Source organism: Podarcis gaigeae, assembly GCF_964106915.1.
Source record: "Podarcis gaigeae genome assembly, chromosome: 18".
NCBI lineage: Eukaryota > Metazoa > Chordata > Lepidosauria > Squamata > Lacertidae > Podarcis > Podarcis gaigeae.
Genome location: NC_139696.1, coordinates 2,935,290 through 2,952,562, shown reverse-complemented (window position 1 = coordinate 2,952,562; position 17,273 = coordinate 2,935,290). Strand labels below are relative to the sequence as shown.

Below are 17,273 nucleotides of genomic sequence, written 5' to 3'. Positions count from 1 at the left end.
TAGGGGGGATGGGAGTGGTAGTCCAACAACATCTGGGGATGTTGAGAAAGGCTGCCTTAAGCTCAGCTTACACCAGGCTTCCTCAACCAGATGTTTTGGGCCTACAACTCCCATGATCCCTTGCCAGCAGGACCAGCGGTCAGGGATGATGGGAGTTGTAGTCTCAAAACATCTGGAGGACTTAGGGCTTATGCAGACTCTTATGGAAGAGCTTCCCCTCTGTCCTCTTAGCTCCATGGTTCTCAACCTGTGGGTCCCCAGATTTTGTTGGACTACAACTTCCATCATCCCTGAGCTTTGGCCTTGCTAGCTAGGGGTGATGGGAGTTGTAGTACAACAGCACCTGGGGACCCACAGGTTGAGAAAAGCCGGTTTAAAAGGTGGATAACCTGCCGTTTGCTTCTGGGGGAGAAAGATAGGAGTTGGAGGGAACAAAATCAGCTTATTTTATTTTTATTAATTTATTAAGTGTTTCTCTAAAGGAGAGAAGAAGAAAAGTTTTAAAAAAGATTCAGATTGAGTAATTTAATAAAGGACCTTGCAAGGTTTCTCGTTCCCCAGCTTGGAAAATAGCAAAGAGAGTTCGTATCCTTGGGAAATAACTTGAAAAATCAGTTTCCCCAACTGGCCTCCTGTTTCTCTGCCCCACCCTGATCTGCTTGGGGTCAGGAGACAATAAAAACAGGGAGGAGAGACCAGTTTGGCAGGTTCTGGCCCCCCCTCACTGCCACCCCCTTAAATGCCCGGAGAGCTTTCAATTTAAAAATTTCCAGCTGTTTTGAAAGCGGCTGAGCCTTCCGAAGTTTGGAGAGATTTCCCCTCCCCTCGAAAAAATCCAAGCAACAACTAAGTTGTTGTTGTTGTTGTTGTTATTATTATTATTATTATTATTATTATTATTATCATCATCATCATAGCTGTCAACGTTTCCCTTTTTTAAAGGGAAATTCCCTTAGATGTATTAGAATGCATTTCAGTTATTTGTGGGGCACAGGAATTTGTCCATTATTTTATTCCCCCCCCCCAAATATAGTCTGCCCCCCCCAAGGTCTGAGGGACAGGGGAGCGGCCCCCGGCTGAAAAAGGTTTGCTGACCCCTGGTCTACACAGACCGGTAACAGCTCTCCCGGCTGTTAAAAAAACGACCTTTCGCTTTTACAAGTTTCTGGTCCTCAGGGTTCCAATTAAGCCTGTGACCTTCTGAAGAAACCCAGCCTGATGGGCGGGGTATAAATAATAAAATGATTATTATTATTAGGTGTTTCAAGCTATGGAAGGTTCCTACCAAACTTTTCGAAGAGACTGTGCTAGAGACTGAGAGAGAGAGAGAGAGAGAGAGAGAGAGAGAGATAGAGAGAGATAGAAAAGCTAATTGCCAAATGGCCTTCTCGGTGGTGGCGCCCATCAGATGTCAAGGAGGTAAAGACCTTTTAGAAGACATCTGAAGGCAGCCCTGTTTAGGGAAGCTTTTAACGTTGAATAGGTTATTGTATTTTAGTGTTTTGTTGGAAGCCGCCCAGAGTGGCTGGGGAAGCCCAGCCAGATGTGTGGGGTATAAATAATAAATTATTATTATTATTATTATTATTATTATTATTATTATTACTGCTGAAAAGCACTCTGCACAGGCCCAGGGGCTCTGCAAAACCTGCGTTTTCCTAGGGCTGCTTTCTCTGACTCGCACCCCCAGATTGTCGGCGGGCTGCGATGGGTAGGGTGTAAATAAATTATTATTATTAAGACCATTCAGCAGAGCTAGGCGTTCCTTCGCCCCCCTGACCCCTTTCTCTTTCCGGACCCCCGTCCCCAGGAAAGCCAAATGGGCCGACGAGGAATTTGACGAAGACCTTGGCGAGGAGGAAGAGGACGATTATGACGAAGACGAGGAGATGGCGGAGGAGGAAGGGGTCCCCCTGTCCGGGGAGACTGCCCGCTCGAGCCCGGGCCCCCCGCTTCTCCGCAAACAGCAGCCCACCCTGCCCTACAGAGGCGAGACGTCCAGGCTGGTCGGGGGTCCCGAGAGACTTACGGCTTCGCTGCCCCACCTGTCCCAGGTGCAGACCCAACCCCTGGACCACGGCGACTGGACCTACGAGGAACAGTTCAAGCAGGTAAGGTTCCGCGGGAAACTCTCTCTTTTTCCCTTCCAGGTTTTGGCGGACAAGCCTGGGGCTTCGGCTGGGGAGGGTGGGATCCTGCCAAACTCGACCTCTCTTTTAAGTCAGAACCAGTGAAGGTCCTGTGTGAGTGTCTGGAGGCGGTTGGAGGATGGATGGCGGCTAACGGATTGAGGTTGAATCCTGGCAAGACAGAAGGACTGTTTTGGGGGAACAGGAGGCGGGCAGGTGTGGGGGAGTCCCTGGTCCTGAATGGGCTCACTGTGCCCCTGAAGGACCAGTGCGCAGCCTGGGGGTCATTCTGGACTCACAGCTGTCCATGGAGGCGCAGGTCAGTTCTGTGTCCAGGGCAGCTCCATCTGGTACGCAGGATGAGACCCTCCCTGCCCGTAGACTGTCTGGCCAGAGTGGTGCATGCCCTGGTTATCTCCCGCTTGGACTACTGCCATGCGCTCTCCGTGGGGCTACCTTTGAAGGTGACCCGGAAACTACAACTAATCCAGAATGCGGCAGCCAGACTGGGGAATGGGAGCGGCCGCCGAGACCACGTAACACTGGTCCTGAAAGACCTATATTGGCTCCCAGTACGTTTCCGAGCACAATTCAAAGTGTTGGTGCTGACCTTTCAAGGCCTAAACGGCCTCGGTCCAGTATACCTGAAGGAGCGTCTCCACCTCCATCATTCTGCCCGGACACTGAGGTCCAGTGCCGAGGGCCTTCTGGCGGTTCCCTTGCAGCGAGAAGCCAAGTTACAGGGAACCAGGCAGAGGGCCTTCTCGGTGGTGGCGCCCACCCTGTGGAACGCCCTCCCACCAGATGTCAAGGAGAACAACTACTACCAGACTTTTAGAAGACATCTGAAGGCAGCCCTGTTTAGGGAAGCTTTTAGTGTTTAATAGATTATTGTATTTTAGTGTTCTGTTGGAAGCCGCCCAGAGTGGCTGGGGAAACCCAGCCAGATGGGCGGGGTATAAATAATAAATTATTATTATTTATTATTTATTTCTGCTGAAAAGCACTCTGCCCGGGCCCAGGGGCTCTGCAAAACCTGCGTTTTCCGAGGGCTGCTTTCTCCGACTCGCACCCCCAGATTGTTGGCGGGCTGCGATTGGAACTACAACTCCCGCTGGGTGGGTGCGATGGGATTTGCGACCCGGTATTTTTTCTAAAGGTTTGGGGCTTGAAGGGAGATTGTCGAAATCTGAAAACGCTTCTCCGCCTCTCCTCCCCTTTGTGTGGCTTTTGCTAAGGCTGTGTGTGTGTGTGTGTGTGTGTGTGTGTTTACGAAAAAGATAAGCCGAATTTTTCCATTTGAAATTCAGCTGTGTCAAAGTCCGCAAGAGTGGGGGGGGGGGGAGAATCTTGCTAGTCTGGAAATATTTATCCCCTGGCAAAACGGACCGGCGTCAGCCAGACTTTCCTGGGTGCCGCAATAAAAAACAACAACTCCACGGTTGTTTGGAACAAGCTCGTCCGGGTTTTGCCTCGACCCGCAACTTTGCTTTATGTGTGCTGAAGCTTAAATAGAGGGTGTTCTCGCTTTTCCTTAAAGGCCCCCTTTCCTAATTTCAGCCAGCAAACATACAGCATAAATATAGGAAAAATATAGGGATTGGCTTTCGTATTTTATTTTATTAAGAAAGCGTTTTGGGTCGCTTTGAATGGCAGCGTCTGGAGAAAAAAGAGTTCTCTGCGGCCCATTAGCTGCTCTGGGGAAGTGCATTGTGTTATCCGAAAGCCTGCTGTGCCGACGAAGAGCTCTGTGTAGCCTGAAAGCTTGCTGAAATAAAAACGGGGTATTTTCCCCAGTATTCCCGAACGCACACAAGGTATTAAGAACATAAGAAAAGCTGGCCATTATAAGAGGCTGCTTTTCTTAACGTTCTTGATACGACGCATGTGTTTTCTGGCGTCCTGGGGGGTGTGTGGAAATAGCCCACATTTTCATGTTTAGCAAGCTTTTGGATTGCACAGAGCTCTTCTTCGGCGCGGCAGGCTTTCGGATCACACTGGGCGCTGCTTCTTCGGATAGTGGGTCGCAGCTAGCTCTCTCCTTCCCCGCGGGTTTGAATTTCGAACCCGGCGAGGTGCGTGGTCAATCGGCGTCTCCTGCGAAGAGCAAGCTTCGCAGCTTAACTGCACACTGCGCGGAGAAGTTAGCATTTTGACAAACGTTCGCCCGTGTGGCTGGAATTGCAGCCTGCAAGTCATCCGGTTATCTGTGTGAATCTGTGCGTTGGACCTGCAGAGAGTTAAAAGTGTCTTTACTTTCTTTCTCTATCTTTTTCTCCCTCCTTTCTTTCTTTCTTTCTTTCTTTCGGTCTCTCTCTCTTTCTCTCCCTCTTTCTCCCTCTTTCTTTCTTTCTTTCTTTCTTTCTTTCTTTCTTTCTTTCCCTCTCTCTCTCTCTCTCTCTCTCTCTCTCTCTCTCTTTTTCTCTCTCTCTCTTTCTCTCCCTCTTTCTCCCTCTTTCTTTCTTTCTTTCTTTCTTTCTCTCTCTCTCTCTCTTTTTCTCTCTCTTTCCTCCCCCTCTCTCTTTTTCCTTTCTCTCTCTCTCTCTCTTTCTCTTTCTTTCTCTTTCTTTCTCTCTCTCTCTTTCCTTTCTCTCTCTCTCTCTCTCTCTCTCTCTCTCTCGCTCTCTCTCTCTCTCTCTTTATCTTTCTCTCTCTCTCTCTCCATTCTCTCTCTCTCTCCTTTCTCTCTCTCTCTCTCCATTCTCTCTCTCTCTCCTTTCTCTCTCTCTCTTTCCTTCCTTCTTCCTTCTTTTTTTTTGTTTTGTTTTGCCGGCAGTTATTGCAAGAGATGTCGTTTGCAACAAACTGATCAGAAACACACACACAGAGAGAGAGAGAGGAAGAGGAAGCAGTAATTTAGCAGCCCCCACCTCCCCCACCCCAAAATCTACTCTTTTTTCCTTTTGTGTGTGTGTGTGTGTGTGTGTGTGGAGAAAGAAACCCTTCCTTTCTTTCCGGCAGGCTCCCTCTCTCCTTGTTTGATCAGTCCGGTCTGGGTATTGAATCAGAGAAGCTGTAGAGTTAAGAGAAGGAAATCGCTCTCTTTGCAAGGGCCTTCTCCCTAGAGGACCAGTTTCCTTTGATGTTTGAGTTGTAAATTGGGAATTTGGGGGGAGAAAAATCAGTAGGAAACCAAACAGCAGCAGATGGAATCCAGATGGGGGGCGGGGGGAGAGAGAGAGAGAGAGAGGGCTGTTATTATTATTATTATTATTATTATTATTATTATTATTATTATTATTATTATTATTTATACCCCGCCCTCTCCAGCCAAGGCCCGGCTCAGGTCGGCTAACAAGAAATAATAGAAACAAGTTGAATGAATACAACTTAAAAACAAGAATAAAATACAATTAAAATATCGAAACATTAACATATTAAAATGCAGCCTCATCACAGGAGGAGAAAGGAAAAAGGAAAAAAAAATATATCTCATAATTATTATTAATTCTTAACAAAGCAGCAGGAGTAGTTTGAAAACAAGCGCTTCATCGTTTCAGGAGAAAATTGCCTGCTTCTGTATATGCCCTCCTGGTTCCATACATTGGATTTTGTTTTTTAAGATTTCATTCTCAGATCAGGGCTGATTTGAGGACTTTGGAGGTGGGAGAAGTTCCCTGTTGCCTCTCTCGGCGAATCTCTGCTCTGCAAGTGAGGCAAGCTTTGCCCCCCTGCTAATGGCGGGCGCGTTTTTGCCCTGTATCTCCCCGTGTGTGTGTGTGTGTGTGTGTGGCAGGCTGGGTTGTTGATTCGCTTCCGGTGCACAGAGGCTCCCCACTGTGTCTCGGGATGAGTCCCCGGCAGCCTTGCGCTAAGCCAGAGCATCAGACGTAGCTCAGTAACGTCCGGCAGTGGCTATTTAGGGTCTTCGGCCATCCCCAGTCGAGCCTTGGAGGGCGATTCTAGCCACCCTCTGTGGGAGAGTCTGCCCGCTGTATCTCTGTATGAATCAATCACGCTGAAGATTGTTGTTGTTGAGTCGTTTAGTCGTGTCCGCCTCTTTGTGACCCCCTGGACCAGAGCACGCCAGGCACTCCTGTCTTCCACTGCCTCCCGCAGTTTGGTCAAACTCATGCTGGTAGCTTCGAGAACACTGTCCCACCATCTCGTCCTCTGTCCTCCCCTTCTCCTTGTGCCCTCCATCTTTCCCAGCATCAGGGTCTTTTCCAGGGAGTCTTCTCTTCTCCTGAGGTGGCCAAAGTCTTGGAGCCTCCGCTTCAGGATCTGTCCTTCCAGTGAGCACTCAGGGCTGATTTCCTTCCGAATGGAGAGGTTGGATCTTCTTGCAGTCCATGGGACTTTCAAGAGTCTCCCCCAGCACCAGAATTCAAAAGCATCCATTCTTCGGCCATCAGCCTTCTTGATGGTCCAGCTACCCCAGAGCTAGGGACGCGGGTGGTGCTGTGGGTTAAACCACAGAGCCTAGAGCTTGCCGATCAGAAGGTCGGCGGTTCGAATCCCTGCAATGATGGGGTGAGCTCCCGTTGCTCGGTCCCTGCTCCTGCCAACCTAGCAGTTCGAAAGCACGTCAAAGTGCAAGTAGATAAATAGATACCGCTCCGGCGGGAAGGTAAACAGCGTTTCCGTGCGCTGCTCTGGTTCGCCAGAAGCGGCTTAGTCCTGCTGGCCACATGACCCGGAAGCTGTACGCCGGCTCCCTCGGCCAGGAAAGCGAGATGAGCGCCGCAACCCCAGAGTCGGTCACGAGTGGACCTAATGGTCAGGGGTCCCTTACCTTTACCCTAGAGCTAAACTTGGGCTGATGTTGACCCTTTATTTTCTCTTCCCTTTCAGCTTGGAAACTTTGGGGCGGTTCTGTTTGGCTCTGTCGGCCTCCTAAGTCACTGCCTCCAGGACCTTGCGGGGAAAGAGAGTGAGAGATAGCGGGTAGCGTGGCAGGGTGTGTCTGAGATAAGGGGTTTGCAAGCCCACTTAATTCCCTGGGTGGGGTGGACTCGGCCGGGGAAGCTGGGCCAGACGCCCTGGATTTTTGGCTGCGGGTTCCGCAGGTCGGAGCGGTCCCGAATTCGAAAGTCTTGTTCCCCCCCCCCCCCCGTGCCAATGACGCAGTGTTGGTTAAAGGCAAGGGGTGCGTCCCTCTACCCAAATATTCTGGGACTCTCAGCTATCTATGGGCTACTTCTTATTTTAAATTGCATTTGAACCTGTATTTTAAATTGGTTTTTTATTTCTATTATGATTTTACTGTAATTTTACTCCCGCAAAACACCCCTGGGTCGGATTTTGAGGTCCCCCAGGCACCGTGAGTGCAATTTTGAGCTTCTCTTCACCTCCTTAGGAGCTAGACATCTGCTCCTTATCAACTACAGTGGTACCTCGGGTTAAGTACTTAATTCGTTCCGGAGGTCCGTTCTTAACCTGAAACTGTTCTTAATCTGAAGCACCACTTTAGCTAAAGGGACCTCCTGCTGCTGCCGCGCCACTGGAGACCAATTTCTGTCCTCATCCTGAAGCAAAGTTCTTAACCTGAAGCACTATATCTAGGTTAGCGGAGTCTGTAACCTGAAGCGTATGTAACCTGAAGCGTATGTAACCCGAGGTATCACTGTAAATATTAATTGACTACACATCATCTAACACAGGGGTCAGCAAACTTTTTCAGCAGGGGGCCGGTCCCCTGTCCCTCAGACCTTGTGGGGGGCCGGACTATATTTCTGGGGTGGAAAATGAATGAATTCCTATGCCCCACAAATAACCCAGAGATGCATTTAAAATAAAAGCACACATTCTACTCGTGTAAAAACACACTGATTCCCGGACCGTCCGCAGGCCAGATTGACAAGGCGATGGGGCCGAATCCGGCCCCCGGGCCTTTGTTTGCCTGCCCATGGTTTAAGGAGCCGTGGGGCGCCCAACGTATATATCTCCGAGTTTCTTTCCCCCAAAAAACTTTTTTATTGATTTTCCACATTTCCGCATACAAAAACAGTCTAACATCTTTTTGGGGCTATACAGTGGTACCTCGGGTTAAGTACTTCATTCATTCCGGTGGTCCGTTCTTAACCTGAAACTGTTCTTAACCTGAAGCACCACTTTAGCACATGGGGCCTCCTGCTGCCGCCATGCAATTTCTGTTCTCATCCTGAAGCAAAGTCCTTCACCTGAAGCACTATTTCTGGGTGAGCGGAGTCTGTAACCTGAAGCGTATGTAACCCGAGGTACCACTGTATCTCTGAGTTTCTAACCCCGGTGAGGACACGCTCGCTCTCTACGCACGCCGGGTTGCGGCAACCGCCGTCTCAGCTTCTGCCCCTCCTCGGAGCCGCGATTTGGGGTTAAGAAGTCACCCGGCTGCGCCGCTGCCAAGGTCCTCCTTCGCGGGACGGCCCCGGAGGTGGCGGCAGTAGCGCTTTGGCAAGCCCTGGCTCGCCCGGCTCCTCCAAGCCCCGTTCTGTTTACATTCCTGCGTTCCTTCTCCTCCTCCTCTCCCCCGGCGTCTTGCTGCCAAGCCTGCGGCCGACCAGCTGAGCTTGGAGAGCGTTCAGAGCCGAGTCGCCTTCTCCTTGGAGCGGGGCCAAGCGGGACTCCCAGCCAAGCGCTTGAACGCTGGCCGGGATCCAGAGGCGAGTGCTCGCTGCTCCGGAAAGGAAATCCCCGAAGCCGGCTTTTCCCTTTCGCAAGCACACAAAGTCGGGTGTTGTCGAGTCGTTTAGTCGTGTCCGAGTCTTTGTGACCTCCTGGACCAGAGCACGCCAGGCCCTCCTCTCTTCCACTGCCTCCCGCAGTTTGGTCAGACTCATGCTGGTAGCTTCCAGAACACTGTCCCACCAACTCGTCCTCCGTCGTCCCCTTCTCCTTGCGCCCTTCATCTTTCCCAACATCAGGGTCTTTTCCTGGGAGTCTTCTCTTCTCATGAGGTGGCCAAAGTCTTGGAGCCTCAGCTTCAGGATCTGTCCTTCCAGTGAGCCCTCAGGGCTGATTTCCTTCCGAATGGAGAGGTTGGATCTTCTTGCAGTCCATGGGACTCTCCAGAGTCTCCTCCAGCACCAGAATTCAAAAGCATCCATTCTTTGGCGATCAGCCTTCTTGATGGTCCAGCTCTCACTTCCCTCAATCGGTAGGATTGCGCAGTTGTAAGGGATCTCCACTGGTCATCTAGCCCAACCCGGTTAGGGATCCATGGTTGTTGTTGTTTTTTAAAATAATTTTTATTAACTTTCCGTTTGAACATACAGTGGTACCTCGGGTGAAGAACCTAATTCGTTCCGGAGGTCCGTTCTTAACCTGAAAGTATTCTTAACCCGAAGCACCACTTTAGCTAATGGGGCTTCCTGCTGCCACCGCGCGATTTCTGTACTCATCCTAAAGCAAAGTTCTTAACCCAAGGTAATATTTCTGGGTTAGCGGAGTCTGTAACCTGAAGCGTCTGTAACCCGAGGTACCACTGTATATAATCTCATCATTATTATCCCTTTTACCTCTTTGGCTCCTTAGATCAGGGGTCAGCAAACTTTTTCAGCAGGGGGCTGGTCCACTGTCCCTCAGACCTTGCGGGGGGCCAGACTATATTTTGGGGAAAAAATAAAAAATGAACGAATTCCTATGCCCCACAAATAGCCCAGAGATGCATTTTAAATAAAAGCACACATTCTGCTCATGTAAAAACACGCCGATTCCCTGACCATCCGCGGGCCGGATTGAGAAGGTGACTGGGCCGGATCCGGCCCCCGGGCCTTAGTTTGCCTACCCCTGACTTAGAGCCTATCGACTTCTTTCCCTCCCACCTCTGGGCTTTCAAAGTTTAACCTTTATATCACAACATTTTATCTATTTTCCAATTCTAATAAAGCTCCACCACAAAAGACCTGAAAGTTTGAATAAAGGTAAAAAAATAAAAATATGCTGGGAGTTACGATATGCAGAATGAACCGTGGAAAGAGTAGAAGGGCAGTCGTTGATATTTTAAGGATGTTTAAACGAGTGCAGTGGTACTTAATCTGGAACCTAATCTGTTCCGGAAGACTGTCTGACTTCTGAAATGTTTGGCAGTTTCCATTGAGAAAATGGAAAAACACGCTCTGTTTCCGAGGTGCGTTCTAATACGGAAGCAGTTCCTTCCAGGTTTTCAGCGTCCGGCTTTTGAAACGTTCAGCTCCACTGAACAAGGTTCCGCTGTATTTCACATTGTAAAGCAGAAAATTTAATAATAATTGTGTGTCCGGGGGCGGGGAAAGAATTGCAGTCTGTCGGGCGCAGCAGTAGAGGAAAGCGCAACGAGCAGGGTGGAGGAAAGAAAGCGTCGCTGCAAGTTGCCTGTTCTGTGACCCAGCAAGACAGGGCTGGGCTCGTCTCCACCATCCGCCCCCCCCGCCAGGGCAATAGCTTCCTAGGGAGGGCACCCCCCAGAGCAAACCTTGCGTAATTCGGACGTTGCGTGCCGGAACTCTTTGTTGTTCAAAGCGTGTTTGTGGTGTGTGTGTTTTTGTAGAAAACTGACCGATTTACTGGAAGGTCTTCTGTTGCGGCTGTTGATTTCTGAGCAGAACTTCCTATTTTCTCTCTCTTATTTCCTCCCCATGTTCTAACTCCTGCCTTGCAAACCGAGGGTTCCCACATCAGTGTTTTTTCCCTGCCACCACTTTTGGGTGAAGACATTGGCTTCCTTGAGTGGCCTTGCATCATTTTGCAAAAACCTGGCTGCGTGGAAGGGGGCCCCGTCCCTTCCTGGCCGTTCGCACCTGCAACGAGCAAACCAATTATAATAATTTATTATTTACACCCTGCCCATCTGGCTGGGTTTCCCCAGCCACTCTGGGCGGCTTCCAACAAAATATTAAAATGTTGTTGTCGTTTAGTCGTGTCCGCCTCTTGGTGACCCCCTGGACCAGAGCACGCCAGGCCCTCCTGTCTTCCACTGCCTCCCGCAGTTTGGTCAAACTCATGCTGGCGGCTTCGAGAGCACTGTCCCACCATCTCGTCCTCTGTCGTCCCCTTCTCCTTGTGCCTTCCATCTTTCCCAACATCAGGATCTTTTCCAGGGAGTCTTCTCTTCTCCTGAGGTGGCCAAAGTCTTGGAGCCTCAGCTTCAGGATCTGTCCTTCCAGTGAGCGCTCAGGGCTGATTTCATTCCGAATGGAGAGGTTGGATCTTCTTGCAGTCCATGGGACTCTCAAGAGTCTCCTCCAGCACCAGAATTCAAAAGCATCCATTCTTCAGCGACCAGCCTTCTTGATGGTCCAGCTCTCACTTCCATACATCACTACTGGGAAAACCATGGCTTTAACTACATGGACCTAATGTCAAGTCTTTATTTGTTATCATTGTGATGATCATGGCGTACAGCTGATGAAAACCCCAAATGATCATCACAGTTACAACAAATAAAGGCTTGACGTATCTCTCTTTGCATTTCGTGAGCCTTATCTCGTATATTAGTTTCACCTTTTAAGTTGAATTACTGAAATAAACGAACTTTCCCACAATATTCTAATTTTTCGAGTTTCTCCTGTAGATGTACGGAGGTGAAGAGGCTTTTTTCTTAAGGAGGGGCGGGGAGACTCGAACTCGTGGCCCGGGTACTGAACACCGGGAGATTTCAGGACAGGATGGGTAAAAGGGAAGGTTAGACTATGGAACTACCTTCCACAGGAAGCAACGGCGGCCACCAACTTGGACGGCTTTGAAAAAAGGGACAAATTCATAGAATCATAGCGTAGCATCTAGATCAAAGGAAGTAATAGTGCCACTGTATTCTGCTCTGGTCAGACCTCACCTGGAGTACTGTGTCCAGTTCTGGGCACCACAGTTCAAGAAGGACACTGACAAACTGGAACGTGTCCAGAGGAGGGCAACCAAAATGGTCAAAGGCCTGGAAACGATGCCTTATGAGGAACGGCTAAGGGAGCTGGGCATGTTTAGCCTGGAGAAGAGGAGGTCAAGGGGTGATATGATAGCCATGTTCAAATATATAAAAGGATGTCACATAGAGGAGGGAGAAAGGTTGTTTTCTGCTGCTCCAGAGAAGCGGACACGGAGCAATGGATCCAAACTCCAAGAAAGAAGATTCCACCTAAACATGAGGAAGAACTTCCTGACAGTAAGAGCTGTTCGACAGTGGAATTTGCTGCCCAGGAGTGTGGTGGAGTCTCCTTCTTTGGAGGTCTTTAAGCAGAGGCTTGACAACCATATGTCAGGAGTGCTCTGATGGTGTTTCCTGCTTGGCAGGGGGTTGGACTCGATGGCCCTTGTGGTTTCTAACAACTCTATGATTCTATGACCCAAGGGTCATCTGGTCTGACCCACTCCCCGCAGTCCAGGAATCTCAACTGAAGCATCCAGGACAGAGGGCCGCCCGACCTCTGCTTAAAAACCTCCAAGGAAAGAGAGCCCGCCTCCTCCTGAGGACCAACATTCTCAGCTCTTGCTGTCAGATGTTGAGTCGGAGTCTCCTTCCTCGCCGCCTGAAGCCACGGGTTCGAGTCCTGCCCTCCGGAGCAGGAGAAAACGAGCTTGCTCCCTCTTCCCTGTGACAGCCCTTCAGACATTTGGAAGACGGCTCTCCTATCTCCTCTTCTCCAGGCTAAACATACCCAGCTCCTTCGACCATTCCTCATCAGGCTCGGTTCCCAGGCCCTGGCTGCCCTCCTTCCACCTTCCCGGCACCCTCCTTAAAACGGGGCGCCCTGAACCTACAGGGCTCCAGGCAGGGCCTGTGACCAAAGTGGGGCAGAACCCTCTTGATAACGCCTCCTCTTCGAGCAGGGATACTGGGGGAACTGGGGCCCCACCAGATCTCCCAGTAGCCCCAGCCGGCCAGCTCGCGGACAGCGGCAAAGGACAATGGGAACTGTAGTTTTTCAACTTCCGGCGAGCCGCAGCTCCCTATATCCCCGTATTCCAGAGGCAATCCAAACCGGAACGGGTCTCTGTTGTGCCTTTGCAGAACCTCTCCTAATTTTCTCGCCGGCTGCAAACCTTTTAGATGTCTTGATCCTTTTTCATCTCATCCCGGTTCCTGACCTCCCTCTTGTTTGCGTCCTAGTTTTTATTTTCCGAGCCGACAACAGTTCCTGTCTTCCTTTCTCCTCCGCCCACGCGGCCTCCTCGCCTTTCTAGTTTTTGTCTATTTTATGGGAGCGTCTAGACTCTTTATGGCCTCCCCAGGAACAACAAACCTTTGCTGACAGTGACCTCTTTAAAACAACAACCACCAAAATATTTTATTTTCCCTCTTAATGGCGGGGCAATTTAAGCCACCGTGTTGGCACGACTGAGCTCCTTTGGGCAATAAAAGCATTTTCCTCACCCGCCCAAGTTTTGGGATTGATTCCCAGGGAAGTTGTGAAGGAACGGCCCAAATGCAGCGTTCTGTTTAGGCTTGGAAGGTTGCACGTCCCTATCTCGCGGTGACCAGTGTGCTCTGTAACTTTCTCTGTGTTTTGTTTAACGCAGGCGTTTTTCTCCTGGCCCAAACTGGTGCCAAGGTCTCTTATGTTTAGCAAACACAGCCCATTTCACAGATAGGGAGACTGAGTCTCACCCCACAGCTTTCCCCCCGCAGGAACAAAATCCATAGCTGGGTTTCCACCAATCCAAACCCAGGTGAGCTGTGCAAGAGATCATCTGCATACTTATTTCAGTAATTCAGCTTAGAAGGTGAAACTAATACATGAGATAGACTCATGACATGCAAAGAGAGATACAGCGGTACCTCGGGTTACATACGCTTCAGGTTACATACGCTTCAGGTTACACACTCTACTAAGCCAGAAATAGTGCTTCAGGTTAAGAACTTTGCTTCAGGATAAGAACAGAAATCGTGCTCCGGTGGCGCGGCGGCAGCAGGAGGCCCCATTAGCTAAAGTGGTGCTTCAGGATAAGAACAGTTTCAGGTTGAGAACGGACCTCCGGAACGAATTAAGTACTTAACCCGAGGTACCACTGTATGTCAATCCTTTATTTCTTATCATTGTGATGGTCATTTGGGGTTTTCATCAGCTGTACACCATGACCATCACAATGATAACAAATAAAGGATTGACAGATCTCTCTCTGCATGTCATGAGTCTGTCTCATCTATTAGTTTCGCCTTTGAAGTGGAATTACTGAAATAAATGAACTTTTCCACGATATTCTAATTTTTTGAGCTTCACCTGTATGTTGTTGTTTAGTCATTTAGTCATGTCCCACTCTTCGTGACCCCCTGGACCAGAGCACGCCAGGCCCTCCTGTCTTCCACTGCCTCCCACAGTTTGGTCAGACTCATGCTGGTAGCTTCCAGAACACTGTCCCACCATCTCGTCCTCCGTCGTCCTCTTCTCCTTATGCCCTCCATCTTTCCCAACATCAGGGTCTTTTCCAGGGAGTCTTCTCTTCTCAGGAGGTGGCCAAAGTCTTGGAGCCTCAGCTTCAGGATCTCTGTCCTTCCAGTGAGCACTCAGGGCTGATTTCCTTCCGAATGGAGAGGTTGGATCTTCTTGCAGTCCATGGGACTCTCCAGAGTCTCCTCCAGCACCAGAATTCAAAAGCATCCATTCTTTGGCGATCAGCCTTCTTTATGGTCCAGCTCTCACTTCCATACATCACTACTGGGAAAACCATAGCTTGAACTATACGGACCTTTGTTGGCAAGGTGATGTCTCTGCTTTTTAAGATTCTGTCTAGGTTTGCCATCGCCTTTCTCCCAAGGAGCAGGCGACTTTTAATTTCGTGACTGCTGTCACCATCTGCAGTCATCATGGAGCCGTGTGTGTGTGTGTGTGTGTGTGTGTGTATGTAGATAAGGGTAAAGGGTCCCGTGACCATTAGGTCCAGTCGTGGCCAACTCTGGGGTTGCGGCGCTCATCTCGCTTTACTGGCCGAGGGAGCCGGCGTACAGCTTCCGGGTCATGTGGCCAGCAGGACTGAGCCGCTTCTGGCGAACCAGAGCAGCACACGGAAACGCCGTTTACCTTCCCGCCAGAGCGGTACCTATTTATCTACTTGCACTTTGATGTGCTTTCGAACTGCTAGGTTGGCAGGAGCAGGGACCGAGCATCGGGAGCTCACCCCATCATTGCGGGGAATCGAACCGCCAACCTTCCGATCGGCAAGCCCTAGGCTCTGTGGTTTAACGGTGCCACCCCATAAATGTAGATATTCTGGGTCTATTCCCTCCTCTTCTGCAATCGTATCCAGGGATTGGGGTGGGGGTTGAAGAGGAAGAAAAAAAGGAACCCGGTGGATTTCGACGGATGCAGGCTGCGCGAGAGATGGATTGCATCCCTCCCATAATGACCGCAGGAGGGTCAATTTACTTTCTTCTAAAATATTGATTAGGGCTTTCTCTGCATTAGCCGGCCGGGCAGATAATCTGCCCCTGGCAGCCAGCAGCTGTTAGGAAATGGACTCTTAGACGTGTGAGATCTGCTTTCTGTCCAACTTTTGCAAGCGGACGCGCCCCTCGCGAAAGATGCCTTAACAACGCGGAATTGGGCCATTTATTATTTTTTTGAGGGTCTTTTTAAAATTAAAAATTATTAGGAATAATAATTCAGATAAAATAGTTATAAATAATAATGTAATATAATAAAAATAAACAATTATTAGGAATAATAATTCAGATAAAATAATTATAAATAATAGTAAAATAAAATAAAAATTAAAAATTATTAGGAATAATAATTAAGATAAAATAATTATAAATAAAAATAAACTAGAATAAAAAATTATTAGGAATTTCAACATAGCAATTTTAATGAAGAGACATCATCCGAATCATTTCCCTCCCGCATTTTTTCCCTCCCCTCCCCTAAACAGATACCCACCCCCTGACTTCCCTCGGCTCCTATCTCTGGTTTCTCAACGTATATTTTTATCTGCATGTTATAAAATGGTGAAGATCCTCAGTTTATCTATCTGTCGGTCCGTCAGTTTTATTGCACGTAGCCAAAGGCTGCCGCAATGTACACAGAACCATTCAACGATTAAAAGGAAATGTCATGGATCGATGCAAAAAACTTAAAATGATTATGTTATCAAGACATTGCCTACTCTAGAATGTCTTTAGAATCTTGTATTATTTTATTGTTGTTAGCCGCCCTGAGCCTGGCTTCGGCTGGGGAGGGCAGGATATAGTCTTTTTTGCTCTATAAGACTCACTTTTCCCCTCCTAAAAAGTAAGGGGAAATGTGTGTGCGTCTTATGGAGCGAGTGCAGGCTGCGCAGCTATCCCAGAAGCCAGAACAGCAAGAGGGATCGCTGCTTTCACTGCGCAGCGATCCCTCTTGCTGTTCTGACTTTTGGGATTCAGAATATTTTTTTCTTGTTTTCCTCCTCCAAAAACTAGGTGCATCTCGTGGTCTGGTGCATCTTATAGAGAGAAAAATACGGTAAATAAATTACTATTATTATTATTATTATTATTATCTAAACAGAGCTATAAAAGGACTGGCTAACACCAGTAAAATTATTATAAAAACATAATAGGGGGAAAAGAAAAAAACCAATTTAAAATAGGGGTTAAAATACAATTGAAAATGCAGCCTCATTTTAGATTGTAGGCTCTGAAACAGCCCCCGAGGGGCAGTCTGTACATGTTCAGTGACATTTCAGTGACGGCTATGGGGTCTTTTTTCCCCGAAGTTCCCATGGGGGATAGCTGGGGGCCGCGGTTTTGCCATGGCCGGTCTGACCGGGAAACCGGCCGGGCTACGGTTGCCCAAGTTGGTTAGGTCAGTTATCTCCCTTCCTCTCTCTCTTTTTTAATAATATTTTTTATTAATTTTAACATATAAATTATAAAATGTACCACAAAACGTATCACTTATACGATCTTTTTAGACTTCCATCAGCACTTCCACCGTTTTCACCACTTCTTATGCATTTCTTAACTTTACATCTCTTAACAAATCTTCCTCCCCCTTCTCCATTTTTGCAATACTTCCAATCATACTCCGCTCAAAACTTCTTGCAACCCTACAAACGCCGTCTGTTCTTCACAATTACTTTTCAAATAGTCCGTCAATTTACTCCAGTCTTCCGTGAATTTCTGGTCTCGCTGGTTTCGAATTCTTCCTGTTAGTTTATCTAGTTCTGCAAAGTCCATTAACATCATCATCCTCCATTCTTCAATCGTCGGTAATTCTTCTTGCTTCCTTTTATCTCTCTCTTTCTTTCGCCTCGTCTCCCTCGCAGGGTGGTCGC

General features: G+C 48.7%; 1 protein-coding gene across 2 annotated transcripts in view; it reads left to right on the top strand.

Annotated features, from left to right (window-relative positions):
• Positions 1-17,273, top strand: part of ARID3A (AT-rich interaction domain 3A) — a 65,913-nt gene that overhangs the window by 16,762 nt on the left and 31,878 nt on the right. For both annotated transcript variants that reach the window (XM_083720475.1, XM_083720476.1), the window contains exon 3: positions 1,811-2,111. In XM_083720475.1, coding sequence (XP_083576601.1) covers positions 1,811-2,111 — 301 coding nt within the window. The remainder of the gene's footprint in view (positions 1-1,810; positions 2,112-17,273) is intronic.